General features: G+C 46.1%; 1 protein-coding gene across 9 annotated transcripts in view; it reads left to right on the top strand.

Moving 5' to 3' along the window:
* The window catches only part of CTSW (cathepsin W), a 29,678-nt gene extending 19,219 nt beyond the window's left edge, over positions 1-10,459 (top strand). For 4 of the 9 annotated variants that reach the window (XM_079957637.1, XM_079957636.1, XM_079957635.1 and 1 more), the window contains exons 5-11: positions 771-870; positions 2,251-2,331; positions 3,558-3,677; positions 4,995-5,059; positions 5,522-5,612; positions 7,318-7,394; positions 9,302-10,458. In XM_079957637.1, coding sequence (XP_079813763.1) covers positions 771-870; positions 2,251-2,331; positions 3,558-3,677; positions 4,995-5,059; positions 5,522-5,612; positions 7,318-7,394; positions 9,302-9,412 — 645 coding nt within the window. In that variant the 3' untranslated portion in view covers positions 9,413-10,458. Of the gene's footprint in view, positions 1-770; positions 871-2,250; positions 2,332-3,557; positions 3,678-4,994; positions 5,060-5,521; positions 5,613-7,317; positions 7,395-9,301 lie in introns of all 9 variants that reach the window. The other 5 variants (XM_079957634.1, XM_079957632.1, XM_079957640.1 and 2 more) reach the window with 5 other exon arrangements.
* The last annotated feature ends 4,471 nt before the right edge of the window (positions 10,460-14,930 follow it).

Below are 14,930 nucleotides of genomic sequence, written 5' to 3'. Positions count from 1 at the left end.
AAATGTTTTCAATAATATATGCATTCTAACACCCACTTCTCCTACGATGATAGATACTTGGTTTGTCTGGAGAGCCGCAGTAGAAAAGTGGGAGGAAAAAAGTGTCGATTTCAGAGGATGTCTGCGTTGTGGTTTGCATACTGTTTTGGAAGGTGCAAATCAGAGACGTTTGCACTAGAATCCAAACTGAATTTCCTCCCTATCCTTGACACCACCGGTTCTACAGTGCGCTAAAGCAGTCCAGGAGGGGATTGATGGGGAAATGCACTGAGAAGTGTGGGGTGAACGAGTTATGGGCAGGAAGACGTGTGATGATTGCGCAAGCAAATCTGGGTGAACGTTCACTGCTAACAAAGCAGAACAAATGCTCCGTAAAGAACGGACCTAGTCTAACTTCTTACACCAGCTTTGTGCAAGCAAATCAGGAAGAATGACTGTTGCATAAAGAGGGTGTCTTGAGGGGCCCCCAGCATTCAGCCTGATATCTAGCTGATTCTACCACCCTCATTGTTTTATTTTCATTCTAGGAAATGCTTTAGTTTTCTAGTAAATTTTCTGTGTGGGCAACCGGCTGTTTAAAGGCATCAGAACAAGGCTGGGGGAGTGGGGGGTGGGAAGGGTGTCAGTTTATGGCTTATCTCCCAAGTCTATGTTAGGGTTTTTGAGAACAGAATTTTGGGGATGGAACAGGGGTGGGGGAGAAGAGGATGGGATATGTCCCAGGTTAACTATTCTTGCTCCCTACAATCTCTCTTCCCTTCCCCTCCCAGGGCAAAAAGTGCAGGTCTTGCTGGGCTTTTGCTGCTGTGTCCAACATTGAGGCATTATGGAACATCCACAGACATGTGCCAAGGAACCTTTCGGTCCAGGGTATGTCGGGCATTGGGAGAGCAGGGCAAGGGGTGGGTGGGTGGCCAGAGACAGGCAAGGCATGGGAGTATATTTTAGGCACAGGAGCTCATCATGGTAATCGCCTTCCCATAGCCACACACCCCAAACATCTCAGTGGGCTGGCTCTTGAGCCGCCCCACCCCAAGCAGGGCACTATGACAGGTGGGCAGGGCCACCTATCTGTCAATCACTGGCAGGGATGGGCAAATGTGACAATTTCAGTTTCTCTCAGTTTCTCATTTTTCCATTCTCATGTTCGGTGCTCCACATCAGTTTGCAGTTTGTTTTTTTAAATCACAAGCACTCTAGTATGGATTTCCCCTAATGTAACATTTTTGAAAGCCATTTCCCCTAATAGGCACATTTTTTGCAAAACAGCTTCCCCTAACAGAATGCATTTGATTTCCACTAACATATGCACTTCCATTCACAGCTTACCCCACTCAGTTTATGCCAATTTGTAATAATAATAATAATAATAATAGTAATAATAGTAATAGTAATAATAATAATAATAATAATAATAATAATAATAATAATAATTTATTATTTATACCCCGCCCATCTGGCTAGGTTTCCCCAGGCACTCTGGGCGGCTCCCAATCAAGTGTTAAAAACAGTACAGTACACTTTACCTGGCCAGAGAACTGCATTGCAAAATTTGCAAAATGTGAATTTCAAAGGAAAGCTGTTTTTCCAGTTTGTTTGTTGTTTTGGAAAGGGGGAATTAGTTAGGTTCACCTTTAAATGCGAATTGAATCAAAAGTCTCGCCCATCCCTAATCACTGGATGTCTAGATATCACAGGTATCTTGACTTGAGTTCAAGTTACGCTGCAAAGGAAGGTCCCAGCCAATCCAAGTGGGAATCTCTTCAGTTGAATCTGCCAAACTGGCTCCAAGCTGTGTAGTCTGCCCCATCCTTGCTAGCTGGAAGGTTCTTCTTTTCACCAAGGCATGGAGATTACATTCCAAAGGCTGGAGACAGATTTCTAGCTATCAGGAGACCCTTTCTTGTCATTCATTGACTGTTGTCGTTCTTACGCGAGTTAATGGAAGCTACCCGTCCTGAACCCAGCCATCAGCCTAGCAAATAGCACTTATGCTGTAATTTGTGGTTGAAAAAGAAGGGGGGGGGGAGAGTGCAAACATTACTGTTCTCCTTTTGTCCTTCCACTGAAACATTTCCATGTAGGGTCCATTTACTGTTCAGCCATTCAGGAAATTTTACAAAGCAAGCTTTGGGTCTAAGCACTGGCAGGGACCATCAAAGGGACGGTTGTGTGTATGTTGAACCCAAACCACCAGTCCAATTTGGGATTCTCCTTAGGGTGGGTTGACTCTTTGTTCTTCCATTTCAGAGGTACTAGATTGCACATACAACAAGATCGGTTGCCTGGGAGGCTATGTGTGGGATGGACTCCGGACTGTCTTCAACAGCAGTACGCAAACCTTTCCCACTCTTCTTATTTATTTTCTGTAGGAACAACCCTTATAGCCTGCCTTTCCCCCATGGATCTGGCCTATTATGTTCCCTGCCAACATATTTTACCCTCACAACAAACCCTGCAATGCTGTTAGCCAGGTAAATACAATCCCAGTTTAATTCAGAATTATTACAGGGCCTTTAAGCATGAGTCAACAGTGTGATGCAGCAGTAAAAAAAAGCTAATGCTACCCTAGGCGGCATCAACAGAAGTATAGGGTCCCGATCCAGGGAAGTCATAGTCCCGCTCTATTCTGCCTTGGTCAGACCACACCTGGAATACTGTGTCCAGTTCTGGGCACCACAATTTAAGAAGGATGTTGACAAGCTGGAACGTGTGCAAAGGAAGGCAACCAAGAAGATCAGGAGTCTTGAAAGCAAGCCTTATGAGGAACGGTTGAAGGAGCTGGGTATGTTTAGCCTGGAAAAGAGGAGACTGAGAGGAGATAGGATCAAGTATCTAAAGGGCTGTCAGATGGAAGATGGAGTGAGCTCTTCGTCTGCTTCTCCAGAGAGTTGAATCCCAACCAACTGATTCAAAACACAAGAAAAGAGATTCTGACTTAACATTAGGAAGAACTGTTTGGCAGTGGAACAGAGTACCTTAGAAGGTGATGGACTCTTCCTTCCTTGGAGGTCTTCAAGCAAAGGTTGGACGGTCATCTGTCATGGATGCTTTGGTTGAGATTCCCGCATTGCAGGGGGTGGGACTAGATAACCCTCAGGGTCCCTTCCCACTCTGTGACTCTTTGATTCTAGGAATGTAGGAAGCTGCCTTTCACTGAGTCACACTTGGGGTCCATGTAGCTCAGGGTTGTCTCTGCTGGGTTTCAGATCTGCCCCAACTACGTGGGGGATATGGGAACTGAACTTGGGACCTTCTGCGAGTGGGCGCTCTGCTACTGAGCTAGGGCCCTTCCCTATCTCTGCACTCCTGGCACTTTTGCATATCTCACCCCACTCCTTGGATCTTGTCTTTACTCCCTCCTGCCCCAAGAAACTAGGCAAACAAAAAGCCGGGAAGCTAATCAGCCTGGCATTGTATAAACTGGAGAGGTTGGCTGGGACCTGTGTGTGTGTGTGTTTTCCTGCTTAAGTGGGGAAGGGGAGAAGGGGTGTATGTGCTGCCTTCCCCCAGCCCACTGCTATTCACCTGCTGTGTCTGTCTTCCTTCCTTCCCAGGTGGACTGTCAAACAGCCTTCTGTACCCCTACACCGGCAGAAATCAGACATGCCAGAAGCACCAGAAACGAACAGTTACCCAAATTGACGGCTATGAATTACTCCCCAGGGATGAGAATTGTAAGGATTTACTAGCCCATGGCAGAGTAGGAGGTCTGTGGGGGAAGTGGGTGTTAATTGCAACTTTGCACAGTAAGAAAAGGATAAGAAGGCATAATTTGTTAATGGAGTTGTTAGAACTGAACCTTTCTGATTCCAGAGGTGTCGGAAATTTGCCTCTAGCAAATACGCAGTAAGGGAAGGAGAATGCACTCTGCACATGTTTAGAGGGTGCTCTCCTCTGCTGGTATTATCCATAACTGGGCCTCGGCTCTTGACTCAGTGTAATGAATGAACATGTAGCAGGAGGAAAGGGTTGTGTTCTGGGACCAGGAAGAAGCATCATTTAGGTTAAAGCAAAGGCAAACCTTTTTCCGCTGAGGGCCACATGCTGGTGGTGGGCAGTACCAGGGGCAAAAATGGGCAAAATTGCATATTACTCACACATGATGCAGTAGACTAGAGGAAGTGATTTCCAGAAGGGTGATCCAGAGAACAAGAGGATCATATGGAAGAGGTTGAAACTCTTTTCTTTTCAGAGATTTGGGCTCACTTTGCCTGGCCATCGCCTGCTCTTTGGCCAGAGGCTTTGTCTTTAGTTGCCACACTGAGGAGCCAAATAGCATTCCGCGTTCCAGAAGCAAGCTTCTGAGCAGCGCAGAAAACTTTGTCAGGCGGGCCAAAAAATCACAATCCAATCGATCGAGGGGTGAAGTTATAGCTCCAGGTTTACTGACCCAGTAAAACTGTCGGTTCTCAAAACAACAGAGTGGAAAGTTTTATTGGGTCGGTGCTAACTGGGCAGGTGATAGATTTTCTCATTCCCTTCTCCCTGGTTTTGCTCTAGAATGGGTAGACCTGTAAAACCTGAATGGGTAGACCTGTAAAATGTTGTGTTACTCGAAAGCAGTTTGAACATTGGTCAGGCTGCAGCGATTCACCTAACCTCTGACAAGGCCCTAAGCCCATGGAGGCTAGTTGTGGGTGGTGACTTTTCATTAGAAAAGTCACTCTGGACATTCTCAGAGGCCTTCCTCATAATTCCTCATGTTCTAAGACTGAACTTGGACACTAGAATATATATTTGGAGAAAGGGGTTATTGGGTTGTTTTTGGTTTTATTTTTATTTTTATTACGATTATATTTATATTGTGATTTTATGTTGTAACTGGCCCGAGACCTGTGGGTACAGGGTGGTATACAAATTTTAATAATAATAATAATAATAATAATAATAATAATAATAATAGTCTAGTTTGCTATAAAAGCTAGGGTTCGCCTATCTTCTCCTCACCCCAGTGCTAACTCTTGGCTTCCCCTCCCCGCTGCATTTCTCAGATATCGCTAGAATCGTTTCTTCCCAGGGGCCTGTAACTGCCCTCCTTAACCAGGCTCGCCTTCAGGTAGGTGCCCAACAGAGTGGAAGAGAAATCCCATCTCACCCACCAACTTACCCAACTTGTTTGCTCATGCCCTCTCCAGCGGCGTCTGGTCCCCCTTGCTGCTGGTAGGACAGGAGGCAGGGAGGCGAACACTAGGTGGCGCCAGAGCCCCTGACAGGCAGAGCCAACTCATTCTGGTTCCTCTATGCTACATCCTCCTCCCAGCTGACTAAGGAGGAAGCGGACAGGCAGGCTAGTTCCAAGTAAGAAAGCAGGAGGGTGGGGCAGTGGCGGGCTTTGGGCTCTCAAATGTCGGTGGTGCCCTGTGCGGCTGAACCAGTCGCACTACCCTAAAAACACCTGGGTTGGAGGCAGGCTGCGGGCAAACTGAGGTTGATGGAACGGCATCGCATTCACACGAATGGCCGCCTTGCTTTCTGCTGATTTAGACCTGCTCTTTCCCCCTTTCTCCCTCTCTGCTAGAATTACCAGAAGGGCATCATCCAATCCCCTTCCCAGTCCTGCAACCCGATGCGACTAGATCATGCTGCGCTCATTGTGGGCTACGATGAAGGTGACCAAAGGGCTTCACTCTCTTGTCTGTGCAGGGCAATTATTAGCCTCCAGGTCTATAGCTGCTGTTCTGTAAAATCCTCCTCTCCTCTTGCACTCATTGTCTCCGGACTGTACCATTTTAGATTGCAGGTGATGGCTGCCATGACGGAATGCTCCACTCCCATTTTGGCCAGGGGGGACGGACCCTGAAGATATCCTGACATGTTAGCTTTCTATGTGCAGGGATTTTTTTTTCATGGAGGATCCTAAAATTGGAAGGGACCCAGAGGATCATCTAGCCCAACCCCCTGCAATGCAGGAATCTCAACTAGATCATCCATGACAAACGGCCATCCAACCTCTGCTTAAAAACCTCCAAGGAAGGACAGTCAACCACCTTCCAAGGTAGTCTGTTCCACTGTCAAACAGTTCTTCCTAATGTTTAGTCAGAATCTTCAGGAAATGTGTCAATTATTTCCAGTTTTTTGAAGTCTTTTGGCTGAGTAGCTGCTGCTGTTTTTACTGCCAGATGGACTGAATAGGACAGCTGTTCCCAGACTTTGTCCCTCACAGACCGCTTAAAAATGGCTGGTGGTCTTGGTAGACCAGGCATCCCCAACCTGCGGCCCTCCAGATGTTTTGGCCTACAACTCCCATGATCCCTAGCTAACAGGACCAGTGGTCAGGGATGATGGGAATTGTAGTCCAAAACATCTGGAGGGCCGAAGGTTGGGGATGCCTGTGGTAGACCATTTTGTGATTTTTTCCCCCCCTGCCTGTCACAGGAACTGTAATGCAGCATACTAGATGCTGTAGGAAAGCTGTCTTCATCTGCAGCTGGAAAAGGCTGTGTGGTCAGGGTGCAATTTGACTGCCTTAGTGAGAAGACCAGAGTGGATTTTTTTATCCCTCTCCTGTAATACTATGAAAATAATTGGGTTTATATTTTATTTTAAGGAAGTATTTCTAAACCACCCCCTCATAAACTATCAATACTGATATGGTACTTTGGGGAATTTTGAATGCTTCAGGTGCATTGTATTGTTTGTAATTCTCACATTTGTTTATTTGTTGCTATTCATATTCATTTATAAAATCAGAGCTGTCTACAAACAACGGTACATAAAATGTACAGTGAAAACCGTATGAAAAGTTAAACTTGGGTGGGTGACCAAATTGATCAGTGGTCTGGAAACCAAGCCTCATGAGGAAAGGTTGAGGGAGTTGGGTATATTTAGCCTGGAAAAGAAGAGTTTGAGAGGAGATATGATAGCCACCGTCAAATAACTGAAGGATTGTCACATGGGAAATGGAGCAAGCAGCAAGCTTGTTTTCTCCTGCTCTGGAGGGTAGGATTCAAGTTACAAGAAAGGCTATTCCTACTATGATTCTATGACTTAACATCAGGAAGAACTTTGATGGTAAGAGCTGTTCGACAGTGGAACAGACTCTTATGATACGTTGAGGACTCTCCATCCCAGGAGCTGACAGCTTCTCAGTCTCACGGCATAGTAAACAACTTTTTTCCAAGCATCAGCAGTTGATCCCCTGCTCACTCCTATCTCCAGAGTGAATTCAGTAGCCAAGATTTATGTATTGGCTATCAGCAGTCACCACTTAATTATCTCTGTTGGCAAGGTGCCAACAGAAGACGCTCAGTCCGCCATGTTCCTCCCCCAGAAGTATAAAGCAATACTTAGCTTCCATTCTCCCCTTCTGTGCAGTCAAATCTCGACGTGGATCCTGGGTTGGACCATATTGGATCATCCAGAATTCGTGGGGAGAGCGCTGGGGAGAAAAGGTGAGCTGATCTCCACTTCTTTGGCCATTGGGGAGTTTGGGTGGAGTGGGGCAGGAAGCATAGGAACTGGGCAGGGTGCTGTGTGCCAGGCGTGAGAGAATCAGATGGGGTGGGTGAAACCCATCAACATCCTTGTTAAGCTGGGGGGGAGGGGGTGCTTCCATCTCAGGACTTACAAGGGTTGTCTTTTGACTACCAATGGACCAGAACTGGCTATAAGGCTTGGGACTGGGACAGGGGGCAGTGGATGAGAGTGGGCTTTAGGAAGCTGCCTAGCCTAGTATTTGATTGTGCCTCTCTCAGGATCTCAGGCAGAGTGGGGTCTTTCATATCAGCTTTTAACTGGAGGTGCTGGGGAATAAACTTGGGACGTCCCTGTGCTTCGTCACAGGAGAGTGCTGGTCTGTAATCACACAGTTCAAAGGTGGAGTTAACTCTTTATTAGCAAAAGCACAACCTCCACATATTTGGTTGAGTGTCAGGTCTAAGGAGCAGAGCAGCTCCTACCTGGTGAATCTCCTCCATGAAAATCAGTTGCTGAGACTGAAAGAAAGCCTCCTCACCAGGGCTTTCCCCCAGCAATCAGAGACTGTGCCTGCATGCAACCAACCCCCCCCCCCTTTTCATGCCTCTTCTGGTTCTGGGAGATGGGGATAGCGGAGCTTGTTACAGCAAGAGGGAGAGACATCCTGGCTGACTCCTTTCTGCCTTTTGGCTTCCCTCCTCTCCTGCTTCAGCTTCTGCCTCTGATTCTAGTCTTCTCTCTGCCACAGACTCTCCCTGCTCACTAACGCCTGTTGCCTCCAGCTTCCGACCCATCCTCTTCCCCTTCTTCTCCCTCTGACCACTCATCACCATCCCACCACCACTCCCCGGGCTCTGAGCCTTCTTCCCTTGGGGGTTCCCCAGCTGATTCCTGCCACCATTCCTCTGCATCCAACCAGTCCATGACACACAGTCTCTCCCAGGCACACAGGTAGTTACTTGCCTTATAGCAACTCAGGCTAGTTGTCTGTCTAGCTCATGATTATCTAATCTGATGGACAACAGACCCCTCCTCTCCTGCTTCCTGATCCCATGAAGTAGAGATAGAAACTGGGACCTTCTGCTTGAAAGCAGGTGTTCTACCACAGAGCTGGCGCCTCTCCCAAACTTATTTTTCAGGGGAGAGGTTGAGCACACACATGGTGTGCAAAAGGTCTCAGCTTCAATTCCCGGCATCTCTAGTTAAAAACAAGGAGGTCAGAGAACAGATCATTGGAAAGACAATTTCTCCAGCAAGCCAGTCAGGGTAGACGGAGGTCACTAAACTTTTGGTGGGTGTATGGGGAATTTTGAGTAAGTGCTCTGGGTGTTGATTACAAAATGGCTGCTGTGGGGTATGGAGTATAACACAAAATGGCTGCCGTGGAGGGTGGGGGTTTGGCATAACACCAAATGGCCACTGTGGCGCGTGAGTCATAATAGAAAATGGCTGTTGCTTCCGAAAGAGCAGGAACAGTGACAGGACCACAAAATTGTGTGGGTTTCAAGGGGGGAGAAAAACCATCTACATCAGCCATGGCTACATTTGCTTGCAGAGAGAAGCTCTTTGTGTCTTTCCTCTGTTCAGAACGGAAGGGAAGGTGTCTGGCTCTGGCATCAAATGAAATGTGGGCTGGTTTGAAGGGTGTGTGTTAAAGGTAGGAGAGGCCGAGCCATTGAGAAGAGGAACTGAGCAGGAAGAGCTCCCTTGAGCATCACTTTGCTGACCTCTGGAGGAGACTATATTGGGCTAGATTAAGGACCTTGCGGCCCCCCAGCTGGCATGCTTGGACTGACACGCCTGCCAGGCGCCGAGCGCAGGCCTTTGGCCTGGAGCTCAGCCAGAGCTGTGACACTTTTGACCCCATTCTCTTCCCACCTAGGGCTACTTCCGGCTGCACCGTGGCACCAATACTTGCGGCATTGCCATGTTCGCGGCAACGGCGCTTGTCCGGGATTCCAGGGAAAAGAAGCCTGTGCTTTGCCGTCCTTGATGGCGCAACTGCGTTCATGATCTGGAGTACAACATCATCTGGAAGCGACCGCATGGGCTGACTCCTACAGCGCATCACCTCTTTTTGGCTCGAATCAGGCCTGCCATTGTTGTTTCTCCCTTGCACAGCTTCTAATGCCACAAGCTGTCATACCCCAGCCATATTTTTCTACAGCATTATGTCAATGAACAGTGCAGACCCCCATTTTTGTTGTTGTGGACTACATGCCAGCAAAGGGGCAGGGTTGAAGCCAGCAGTGGGGGACCTATATTTCTGGGGGCCCTTGTTGCGCAACCAGCAACGAGGTCTAGGTAACCACTGTTTTCTTCTATTTTTTTATTAGTTTTACATAAAAGTTTTACACCATAAACATAACATTTTCACACATTAGAAAAGGGGTTCTTTCAAACCTTGAGACCTCCATCCTTCCCTTCATGGGTTCCAATTCTATTCCTGCATCTCCTACTGTAATCCATCTTTAAGATAATCATAGTATCCAAAATCCATGTTACATTACAAGTGTTATTGTATTCCTGCCAATGATTTCAGCTGTTTACAGTGATCTCTCAGATAGGTGTGGAAGTTATTCCAGTCTTTTAAAAATACTTGGTCTTCCTGATTTCTGGCCTTTCCCATCAGTCTTGCCATTTCTGCATATTTCATCAGCTTGGTTTGGCACTCTTCTCTGGGCGGTACTTCTTCTTCTTTCTATCTCTGGGCAAGAAGCATCCTTGCTGTTATCTTCTTCAATGGGGTTGTTCCATGACAGATCAGCACATTTTAATATAAACAAAATTTGCTACTACAACTGATTTCTGGCCTTTCCCATCAGTCTTGCCTCAACTAGCGCCAGGGCTTTCTCGGCTGCGGCTCCAATCTGGTGGAACGCTCTGTCACAAGAGACTAGGGCCCTGCGGGACCTGACATCTTTCCGCAGGGCCTGCAAGACAGAGCTGTTCCACCAGGCCTTTGGCCAGGGCACAGCCTGACTCCCTCCTCTGGCAATCTGCACAGAATTTTGCTTAACGGTTGCCATCAATTTGATTTTAATTAATTTTTAGAATGAAATGTTTTTAGAATGTTGGATTTGATTGTTGTTAGCCGCCCTGAGCCCGGCTTCGGCAGGGGAGGGCGGGATATAAATAAAATTTATTATTATTATTATTGTTATTATTACATCTCGGATTTTGATTAAAATTCTTGTACTGGATTATCTCACCTATCAAAATCACTGGTGTGAATAAAAAAATTGCTATGCCTTATTGTTTGTGAGTTATTGCAGGGATGAAAATAAGGGGAAATTAGGAAAATGTTATATGCATACAGAATGCACTTCTTAAAGCAATTGTTTAAAGCAATGTGAACAAAAGTCGCTTCTGGGGCCCCTCTGGGATTAGGGGCCCCAAAGATTAAACTTCATTAGTTTCATAGTATTCATGTTTATTAAAGTTTTTTTTGTGTGTGTGTTACAAAACAAACAGATAAACAGGGAAAGGTACATCTATTGCCTCAATTTATAGCCTTTGTGAGTCATGGCCCGGGTGAGAGCCAAAATGGGATAGGACCAAACTGCTTCCCTCTCTTGCTGACCTCTAGTGGGGGGAGAACAGGCTGCCCTTCACATAGGTCTCTGAACAGATTGCTTGCAGATGGCATTTGAAATGAGGTTAATTTGCCCTAAGAGGACAAATATATACTGAAGAATTGGGGACCAAGACCCAGTGGGGTGGCTGAAATGTACGGACTAGGGAGGGATATATCCGTCTATTTCGGGTTTCTCTGTTTCTGATTTTTTTCAAACTTAATTTAGCTCTCCACATTTCTGCAATGATTTGACATAAAAAAGAGCTTGTTAAATTAGTCAGAATTCGTCCCAATATATTTCCACCTTTGCGAGCAATTGTCCTCTATGATGCCTTGCATCATGTTTCCCGCCCCCCCCCCCCCACTGGATGCATTCTTACTTTCCTCTGTTATAAGCAATTTGGTAGGCATTGGTTGAAATTTCAGAAAACTCTTGACTGAAGGATTCCCTTTGGCATGATGTTTTGAAGGTGAAAATCAGGTTGTTTTCTTGTTCAAATGCAAACATTTGATTTCTCCTGCATTCCTAGGGTGGAGCTATGTTTAAATTGCTATGAAGCTCAGAGTGACCGTGGGCCAGTGGCACACTCTCAGCCTAAACTACCCCACAGAGAAAGATAAAAGGGGAGGGTAGAGAACTGTGTTTGTCTCCTTCTTGCATGGGGATGAGAAGGGAGAAATAGAAGCATAATTTAAAACAAACACATGCAGAGGGAGGTAGGAAGTACCCCCAGACAATTCCATTTTTCTTCATCTAATTCATAGAATTTGCTTGCAATCTTGTATCCCCAAATGTTTTTTACAGTCTATTCTTACAATTATGGGATATAATATTTTTTTTAAAATGAAGACTGTGGCCCCATCTGCACTATACTTTTAAAGCAGTATTATACCACTTTAAACAATCACGTTATCGCCCAAAGAATTATGGGAGTCGTAGTTGGTAAAAGGTGCTGAGAGTTGTTAGGAAGACCCCCCCCCATTCCACTCATGGAGCTACAATTCTCAGAGTAGGTTAACAATCAGACCCTCTTCCCATGGATCACTGGGAATTGTAGCTATGGGGGGGGGGATAGGGGCCTGAATACCCTTAACAAACTACAGCTCCCAGAATTCTTGAGGGGAAGCCATGACTATTTAAAGTGGTACAATACTGCTTTAAATTCATATTGCAGATGGGACCTGAAATGCACTAAATTTCCCCATTGGCAGGTTTTAAGGTAGTGATTCAGAAAATAGTGGGCTATGTGTATGTTTCACTCTCCTTTCTTTATGGGGCATTAGAGAAATGGGCCTGCATTAAGAGTTTCAGCTTCCAGCAAATGCAGTTTCTGTTTTGATTATCCCTTGCACTGATATTTCACACGCAAGTGTCATGAGCTGTTTCTGGTATTTCATGTTACCTTTCGCTCTCTCTGTGCATGAAGTTGGTTTCTTTTCTGCCATCTCACGTCACTTGGCGTTGCCACTCCCTGCCCTCAACATCTGTAATGCCTTTAACAGTTGCAAAGGTCATACCATAAAATAAGACCCTTTCCCACAAATCTCCCCCCCCCCCCGACCGCTGCTCTTGAAAACACAGGTGCCCTGCTGGGAGTGTGAGCTGAGAACTCCAGTGTGTATTACCAGAAGTGGGGCAGCTTGTCAATGTCATCTTCTCATCTTTCCACAACCTTCGCTTCAGTTCACATCAGTTTGGTTTTTTCTTTTCAAAGGCTACATGAAAATCCATCAACATCGTAGTGCATTCCCAAAAATATACATATGTCTATGAGATTTTGCCTAATACGGCACATTTTCGCAAAGCACTTCCCTAAAATATCATTCGTTCCAGGGTGTGTGTGGGTGTGTTGATATGTTGATTGTTCACCTAAAATTACCGTAGCATGTGCATTTCTGTAAACGTTACTTGGCCAAAGAACTGCACTGTGGCTTTGGAGATGTGTGGATTTTGAAGGATGGCTGTGTTTTGAATCATGTAATGTTTCAGAAAGTGCAGATTAAGAGAGTAGATGGAATACAATTTCTCCCCATCCGTCAGAGTGGGGAAACTTTTTTCCCAGTTCAAGGGCCGCCCTCCCTTCTTTGCAGATATCAGGGGGCCATGAGCCACTGGTGAGCAGTTCCAGAGGCAAAAGTGGCCGAAACAATGTGAATTTGGTCTTTGCAGAGTAGACTACCATTTGCAGGCCCCCCCACTCTGTCTTCCATCCAGAGAGGACTTCTATGTAAATCCCACTCTTTGTGCATCTGATGAAAGAGGCTGCAGATGCTTGCTCAATAAACCAGTAGACTCGGGAAACATAATGTCTCTAAGCGCTTCTATTTTCGCAACAGATTTAAGAGGGGGCTGTTTTATTGGGATTCCTGGGCTCTACCCAATGTTGTGTCTAATAGTGGACAGGCAAATATTAAAATTGTGCAGCAGAGGAATGCAATGCACCAGCTGCTTTAGCAAAAACTCATTGCCCAGTCCACAGTGCAAATGAATTTTCAGGCTGCTTATGCATTCATTTGGACAACTTTCCACTGAAATGTTTCCAAGCATTTCAAGTGACTGTAGCTTGATGGGGTGCATGCAACTGCCTCTCTCTCCCGCACAACTTGAGAATTCTATTGGGCGGGTGCAGGAAAGGGAAAACCTTGTTTCTGGACTACAACTCCTATCATCCCTGGGCTAGGCTGATGGGAGTTGGAGTCCAGCTACACCTGGAGAGACAAATGCTCCCTGTCTCTGAATGAGACTGCACCCACTCTTCTTGGACACTTGGAGCAAAGTGGAAATGATAAAACAGCCATTTGGAGGCACTGCACGTTTAAGTGAAATCGCAGAGGGCCTTCTCGGCAGTGGCACCCTCCCTGTGGAACGCCCTCACACCAGATGTGAAGGAAGTAAAGAACTACACAACTTTTAGAAGACATCTGAAGGCAGCCCTGTACCGGGTAGTTTGTAATGTTTGACGTTACGTTATGTTTTTATATGTGTTGGAAGCTGCCCAGAGTGGCTGGGGCAACTCAGTCAGATGGGCGGGGTATACATAATAAAATTATGATTATTGTATGGAGCACCATTGAGAAAGCCTGCAATTGCCATATTCATTCCCTCCAAACCTCCTTGCTCCAACTCTCCACAGGCCTCAAAGTCAATGCAAAGGCTCATGGGATTGCACTCGCAAAGGCTTGTGGGATTGCTAGGTGCTGGTTTTGCACTTTTTTTTTGCCCCTTTTCATGCCATTACTGGGTGTGCAGTGGTGCACATGTGCCGTGAACACATGTAAATGCAGTGTTAAGGTGAATGCCCAGCCTTGCCAGCCTCAGGACCTGGCCCTGAAGGCAACTGCAGTCAGATGAGAAAATAAAAGCAGGTGTTCATGTTAAAACGGTCAGGGAAGTTTAGAAACAGGTGCCTCTTCCTGAGCAGCTTAGCACCTTCTCATAAAGAGGGTGGCTGGTGGAGAGTGTGGTTAGGTATGGAACTTGCTTCTTCACACCTCTGTGTTCAAAAGGTGCAAATAAAAGAAAAACCACACAGATGGAGAAATAGACTCAAAGCAACAGAGGCAGGCTGTCCTTGCGGCTCGAGGAGCTGACCGCCTGCTTCCCCCAGCAGACAGAGTGGAAAGATGAGCCCTTCAAAATAGTACAGAGAGAACCACAAAAGAGGCGATGCAAAGCTTGGTTGAAAAAGAGTTAGAAGAGGAGACCCTATAAGGATAGGTCTAAACCGATGGTTCCTAAAGGGGGCAGTGGGATTACCAAGGGGGTGCTAACAGGCAAGGGGGTGGCAAGGAGGCACTGGAGGTCTAAATGACTTCTCATGAAAAGCTGGTATCACTGGATCAATTAAACAAGATGGTTTTAGCTGGCTTTTGAAAAAACATTGTAATTCATTGTTACTGGTTGGTTATTGTCTTCCTTAATGAGTCGTGCAAA

This window comes from Podarcis cretensis (genome assembly GCF_951804945.1).
Source record: "Podarcis cretensis genome assembly, chromosome: 16".
In the NCBI taxonomy this organism is placed as follows: Eukaryota; Metazoa; Chordata; class Lepidosauria; order Squamata; family Lacertidae; genus Podarcis; species Podarcis cretensis.
The sequence above is the reverse complement of the archived record's forward strand: the minus strand, read 5'-3'. Positions and strand labels throughout refer to the sequence as shown.